General features: G+C 36.1%; 1 protein-coding gene across 1 annotated transcript; it reads right to left on the reverse strand.

The window, feature by feature from the left end:
• Nucleotides 1-411: 411 nt before the first annotated feature.
• On the reverse strand, nucleotides 412-6464 carry LOC140769100 (serine/threonine-protein kinase PBS1-like). The gene is made up of 5 exons (XM_073109664.1): nucleotides 6099-6464; nucleotides 5447-5649; nucleotides 4994-5183; nucleotides 1877-2268; nucleotides 412-1140 (listed from the first exon to the last, which is right to left on the reverse strand). The coding sequence occupies exons 1-5, from the start codon at nucleotides 6217-6219 to the stop codon at nucleotides 685-687; spliced, it is 1362 nt and encodes a 453-aa protein (XP_072965765.1). The 5' UTR covers nucleotides 6220-6464; the 3' UTR covers nucleotides 412-684.
• Nucleotides 6465-7730: the final 1266 nt, after the last annotated feature.

Below are 7730 nucleotides of genomic sequence, written 5' to 3' on the forward strand. Positions count from 1 at the left end.
AAATACTTTGGCTTGAAACTTTTTAGGACTCTCTCATTGATTGAAATCATGGGGAGTATCTTAATTAAGTTGTTAATCACAATACTCTGTTTATTATAGATGGTTCCTCTTTATCAAAGATCTCATCCAATAGCTTGGATGTTCTTCTGTGTATAACATAGCTATTGAAATATTAGCTTGTCTAGGGTGATAAATTTAGGGCGTCTCAATTGGGCCTGGTTTAGACCAAAATAAAAACATAAAAAAATTGGACCAGTGAGCAGTCCTGCACCGATGTCGGTGGTGGGTCGGAGCCGGTGGGCTGTCGGTCGGATCTCGGTCTACGGGTGGATCCCCATTGGCCTGCTTGAACACTAGGCATAATCAACAGTGGATTATTAAATGCCAAATGGTAGTAGATAGCATTATAATGGAAGAAGTAATTTTGAATGATGAACATCATGTGGAACTCTCCCACAAAATTTTTTGGACTTCCAATAAGCAAGAGGTTCAGTTACATCCATAAGACCATCATCAGTATATGAGTACTACTACATTCTTTCCTGCCTCCAATGATGTACACTCAACTCTCCCTCATCTTCCCTCAGTATAAGGCAAAAATGCTTCAAGTTGATAACTCCCTTGTACTAATTCACTTCTCTTATACAGACAAAAAATGTATGGGAAGAGAAGTATTTACTACCTTCACCCATGATTTGCAGCATCGCGTGCATTAGCACGTATCTTTTCTCGCCAATTCTCTCCCCACATTTTTGCCTCTGCTACTGCCTTCTCCCGATCCGAATCCTTGTTTGAAATCGGACCAACAACTTCTCTTGGGGAGCCATCTCTCTCTGATCCATCCAGCTCAAATTTTCGTCCAGAGAGTTCCCCTTCCTCATTCTTTGCTAATACTCTTCCACCCCCACCACCTGATTTGTTGCTGCTGGTGGGAGAAGCATTGGTGTCATAAGTTTGGGAGGCCAAGAAGGACAGAGCAGTGACAACATCAGCGATAAGAGGACGGCTGGCAGCTTGTTCTTGGATACACATGGATGCGACAGAAAGGGCTTGATAAAGCCCTCGCATAGGGAAGCGGCCTTGCAACCTTGGATCAGCCAATTTTGGGAGTTTCCTTCGGTCACTGAACATGGGCCTAGCCTGGTAAGATGATGCAAATTCTGGTGAAATAGGAAATAGCTAGCTTATGAAAATTCTAACAATTCATTTGATATAGGTTACTGCATAACATACTAAAAGACAGTAACAGTGTAAACAAATGATCCAGTACAGAACCACAAATAACATATCGCAACTTCATCCCGATGGTATTAATCATTGTGCAATATTTAGTTTACATCTCTTTACTCACTTCTAAACAACTCCAAGCCCCTCTAACTACTGTTGTAAATAGTTGAGGCGGCATCTACCGAATGATGACTAATTACCCTGCAGTTTCCTATTATGATATTGAATCGTTGACCTTTTATTTTAGGTTCATTCAATAGAAATCAAATAAAGCCAACCTGGTGAACTATGCTATTCTTTTCGTGGACTTTCTTTTCACGGTTATTCTAGTTACATAGCAAGGTTAAAAGTTAACACACAGACTTTTAGGTGAAATGTAACATATTGTAAGGCTCTCTGGTACAAGTGACACTATTTACCAATATATGGTCATAGAGTTAGTGCATTTACAAGATACAAAAATTAGGGACAGCTGAACTGACAGATTTGCTTATCATTGTTAAAATGAGTTCCCAGATTTAGCAGACAATACCCCATATGATTGTTTAGAAAATATAGATAGCAATCATAGAGTAGAAACTCAGTCAAATATATAAACAAGCAAAAGATAAGTCTCCAAATTCTACCATGTCCAGATTAAGAACCTTACCCATGAAACAAGATTCTGTTCTCCACTTGGTCTGGTGCTATCAATTGCCCTCCGACCTGTGATCAGCTCCAAAAATACAACACCAAAGCTGTAGACATCTGACTTTACTGTCAGTTGACCAGTCATAGCATACTCGGGGGCACAGTATCCGTAGGTACCCATCACCCTTGTTGATACATGAGACTTGTCACCAGTGGGACCAAGTTTTGCTAGCCCAAAATCTGAAAGCTTCGGGTGAAACCCCTCACCCAATAAGATATTAGATGATTTGAAGTCTCTATAAATGACTGGTGGGTCGGCTTTATGATGGAGATACTCCAAACCTTTAGCTGCACCAGCAGCGATTTTCATCCTTGTATTCCAGTCCAGTGCTTCCTGGTCGGGTGGCAGATCTGTTATCATAAATCTCCAAAGTTATAAAAGTACAAGGAACACTTTAACTTGGAGATTGAAACCTTCAGGTATCATATGATAGAGAGAATCAAGAAATATAGTTCAAACAAAATATAACGGCACATTGGCTTTACCATGAATCAAGATATTTAAGAATGAGGGGATGGGCAAGACTTGATTGGCACAGTTTGGCATTGCCTATCCATGAAGATTTTTCTTTTTTTTTTTAAGTTTACATATTCACAAAGATTTGCACACACACATAGTAAATATAGATAACAGCCTGCAACTGAAGTACGTTGTCTATAGCATGAAAATAGTGCAACTAAGAAGTTTTGTCATGCAAAGTGCATTTAATCAGCAGCGCACATAAAGTCAATTGCAACTTGTTGTTGTAAACACAATTAACCATGGTGTTAATCATACCCAGAATCTCAGATGGCTTCTCATGACTACAGACCATCTGGGACTTTCAATAGATAAATAATAAATATCTACTTTGCAGGGTCTTCACTTTAGTGAAAGCTGACGTATTAGCACTACATACTTTTGGAGGAGAAAATCTATTTTTGCAGGTAACGGTACAAGCAAGTAGAGCAGTTGTAATATGATGGATTCAACTTCATAATATCATGATGCAGCTATTTATTCACCACATAGAATTTGTGACTGGATAAGATGAAACACTGCAGAAAGAAATATAATATTTCTTTTTGATCTTTTATTTGTTTCGGTTTCATTTACTAATCTTGCGTGTTTCTTAAATTCAAGTACTTTCAATATATGTAGAACTAACACATCAAGAACATTTCTTTTATTTTTTTACATTTCTTTAGAAAACCTAGAGAGTGACAGAAAGTGAAGTGTTTATAATTAAATCAGCAACAAGCACAAATGACATCTGGAACATTCTCCTATTTTTTTATATGCCCTTTTCTTAATAAAATTATAGTTTACCCTTTTAGAGCATATACTTGAGCATAATGCAAATGGAATTGACTTGAAAGATAAGTGGTTATGATATGTTAAGTGATATGTTATAGAGAGTGAAACAGAAGAACCTCACTGCATGTATCAAAGAACTATGAAGTATCTCACTGAATAAGGTATACAACAATGAAGTTCAACTTTAGTCAACGAACTTAATTAGGCTCTCTTGTACAACAATAAAGGGAAATATGGAGTGGAAGGATTACACCGAATTTTCTTAAAACAGAATTCTGGAAAAAAAATGTTAATTTCTATGTTATAAGATAGCTAGGTTGTGGTATGATACTATGATGAATCAACTCGTCTCACAAATGAGGTTAAGGTTTATAGCTTATGCAGACACTTGCAAGTTAGTATTAAAAAGGAGGGGAAAAAAAGGAAATACAGTAGTTTAAATCATGTGGTCAATATGTCACAACATTTTCCTCAATATGTTGCAGCCAATCATCACAGAAAGGTATAAATTGCTCATTATCTGATCCAATACATGACAAGCCACAAGGAATCTACAGCTTCTGTTTAGTTCCAACTAAGGGGCCAAGAGATAAACTCCAATTGTAACGGTCTCATCAGTTTTCATGCAGCGTTGCACTCAAAGTAAGGATGAAAAAGGAAAGAGCTTCTCATCAAAAGTAGGTGAATAGTTGCTGCAGGAAGTCTGCTAGTTAGGAAAAAGGTGTTCCACCAGGTTTCCGTTTATGCGGAGTCTAGAAAGGAGAGATGCATGTATTCTCACCCTAATATTTGGGAAGGCTATTTCTAAGACTTGAATTAATGACCTCCTTGCCTCGTCATTCCAAGGAAGCCCAGCCGCTAGCTATTCATGTTAATAAGAACTGTGCTAATTCTGGGGCCAGAGAAAAGAACTTGAGTTTGGCTCATCTGTTAACCATTATATATGTACATGTGTATATATTTTATATGCAACAAAGACACAAACAGCCAACTATTTCTGTTCAGCTATATGGCGCTTCCTTTTGCTAGGTTCTATTTAATTTAAAGTCATTTGCTAAGTACCATCTTCTCTTTTCTTATTACTTCGTCATGCTACTTGTAGTCTTCCCCTACCTCTCAAGGCAACCATTTCGTTCAAAGAGACACTCCTTACTAGTGCCTAACAGAGACACTCCTTACTAGTGCCTAACATGATCTCCTTTGCACTTGTTTAGACTTTAGACAACCTTAGTTGTTTATGTAACTTGCCCTGCATAGCTGCTACCCATAACATGTCTTGGATACACTCATTTCCTAATCTATCTTTTGTTTAACCTCATTCGTTCACCTTGTTCGGTTTGCTTATGTTGTTTCATAGTTTCCAATATTCTGACCCATAAAGTATGGCTAGTCTCAAACTGTCTCAGAAAATTTCCTTTTGACATGAAGGTTACATGAGAACTCCATAACAAACTACAGACATTTCTCCTTTTTCACCATCCTAAAAATTCTATGTGGAACATCCTTATCAATTTTCTTAGAGAACTTTAGATCTACATATGTAACATTTGTCTAGATCTAAATGAAAAGAATAGGAACAAATAGAAAAGGAACAAAAAGAGCATCCTTTAACACAGTTCCACTTATTTATACAAATTCTCATCTGATTCATTTGCTTATAAAAGCTTACCTCAAAGAAAAGAACATTCCAAAAAGAAGTTTAAATGTCAAAGTAATGTGAGAAGGAAACAAACTCTTCCTATTTTATCAAATGTAGTAGTACAACAACAGAAACTTTACCATGTAAATGATCCTCCAAAGATCCCAAAGGCATAAACTCATATACAAGAAGACGTTGATCTCCATCAGCACAGTAACCGATCAAATTCACAAGATTTGGGTGATGCAATAAGCTGAGCATGAGAACCTCCACAAGAAATTCTCTGTTTCCCTGAAGCCCATTCTGATCAAGCTGCTTCACAGCGACAATCTGCCACCGCAAGTAGACAATCATTCGAAAATGTATTAATCTAATTTTTCTTTTTCTTCTTTATCTCTTGTGCTTCCACATAAAGTAGCATATTTTTCACATGGAAAAAGAATAATCATCTAAATGTTAAATGCATTTTGCATTAGCTTATGGAGACTTATACAAAGCCAAACTACATTTGGTTGGTTAAGAGAAAACTAAAATCTTTCAATGCTAAATCAACAAAATTGTGGCAGAAATATAAGCATAAGCCTAAAACCAACCTGACCGGTACTCTCAAGGCGCCCTTTATAAACCCGCCCAAATCCTCCTTCCCCTATAAAGCACTCAGGTCTAAAGTTTCTTGTTGCGGCGGCGAGCTCTCGAAAGGTAAACGTATGCGCAGAGATGTTAGAACCAGAACCATCCCTTGGATTATTTCCTTCCCTTTTCAAACCAAGGCCACTTCTAGTCCTCAAACTATCAGCTGTTTGATCAACTTACAGGGTTAGATATTTATCAAACAAGCATCTAGTACAATAATAGATCAAGGAGGAAACAGAGAGATTAAATATATTCACAACAGTACAACTCCATCAATAGAGATTTTTCAGATCATTGCAAAATGGACTAGCCATAGCTCATGATCCAAAGAAACCAGAAAATGACCAGAACTTCAAGCACTAGTAACAGGTTCTATCATTGGAACCAATAGAACAAGCAACATCTCGTGGATTTCACCTAAAAAAGAAACCAAATCTCTCTAGTGATCTCAACCAGATAAAAATAAGATCTTCCCACATTGAAATTGAAAAATAAAATAAAATAAACATTTGGCTTCAGGAATCCAGATCCAATCTACCAAGTAAAGTTTAAATACCAAAATGAAAACAATAAATACTCAAAAAAATTTAGAAAAAAAGATATTTAACTAACCAGAAGAAACTCTATCGACTCGCGGAGCAACCATGGGCTGCTCCTCCTTCTTATCCTCCCTCTCTTTCCCATGGCCCAACTCATCTGCCTCCCTCGATTCGAAGCATGGGAAACAACCCATATCCCAAAACTACCAGAACTAGCGGGAAAACCACTAAAAATCGCTTCTTTCCGCCTCAAACTTGCCATTCCAGCCCATACCACCCCCTCCCACCCCGCGCCAAATCGGCTCTTGCCATCAAATTCTACATGGCTTCTCTTCGCCCTCCAATCCAATCCAGGGGACCGCTGCAATTGTATCGGAGGAGGAATAATTCATCGAAACGGCTTCGGGTTTGATGTGGAAAAGGAGTGTGAGAGATTAGGCGATCCGGTCCATGCGACGGCTCCATGTGCATGTATTTATACAAATCTATTAAGATTAGAGTCCAATAAACAAAGTTCCCTGTTAGGAATTATTAATTTATTACGACTTAATTAAGAAAGTTTCAAATTTTTATACGATTTCTCCTGCAAATCTATCACATGCCTTGTCGGTATCTTGCATGAAACCACTTCAAGTTGATTAGTTTTATAGATTAATCATCCCTTCCTCTTTTAGGTTCAAAAAAACTATTTCTAGTAGTAATATATTCTTTACTAAAAATTCCTTTTTTCCATAGATCTTCTTATTTAATTTTTAGATTTTTATTTTAAAAAAATATATACGATTTGATCAGATGATCAATTTTAAGCTCTTTAAAGTCCATTAAACTCTCATTTTAAAGAGGAAAGCTGAGATTAAAAGAATATTTGATGAGAGGATGCATGGGAAAATGAGTCATAAATTTATGGGTCTTAGAATAATTGCTCTAAAAATGAATTAAGACAAGAACTTAAAAAATTAAAATCTTTTAGCACATAATTAAGGACATTAATTATTGGCGAAAATAAAGTAATTGGATGAAAATGACAAGGTTTATGTGCATATTCTCCTTTTGAAGAAGAATAGTCTAACATTTGACTTGAGAATCAAATGCTAAGGATGCCATATTGCCAATACCATCATCCATTCATAGTGCCAAACTTGGGAAAAAAATATTAAGAAAAAGAACAAGCCTAGACTACTTATCTGGTCAAGAGCTTGATGGAGATGCCTCCATACAAGAAGAGAAAAGAGAAAAAGGTTTCACAAGGTCCTAAAGTTGGAAGTATGCTAAATTTATGATGCTATAGGTAAATATGTCATATAATTTTTATAATTAGTGAAGTCCAACAAAAATAGGTATTTAATTATTATTATTATTTATTTCTATTAAGAAAATATTAATCTGCTATTGCGTGATCTGAGAGAAGTGAGAATATAGTAATGTCTCACTAAATACCGGGTTTTGAATTCAGAAACTTTTATACAGCGTGAGCCAATTTAACTAACTAAGTATTATTTCAAACATTGTAAAAAGATACTAGATAGGTCACAAAAATAAGCAACCGAGTTTATATTAAAATAGATAATATTCGAGAGATTCTAGGCATAACTATTCAAAATAAAAATAAGAAAATTTTATTAAAAATATCATTAATATTTTATGACATGAATTCATTATTTAATCTCTGTATTTTAACTAAAAACGTAACGAGTTAATTTTCGCT

The sequence above is a fragment of the Typha angustifolia genome, chromosome 10 (genome assembly GCF_048772165.1).
Source record: "Typha angustifolia cultivar Huaian chromosome 10, ASM4877216v1, whole genome shotgun sequence".
NCBI classification, from domain to species: domain Eukaryota; kingdom Viridiplantae; phylum Streptophyta; class Magnoliopsida; order Poales; family Typhaceae; genus Typha; species Typha angustifolia.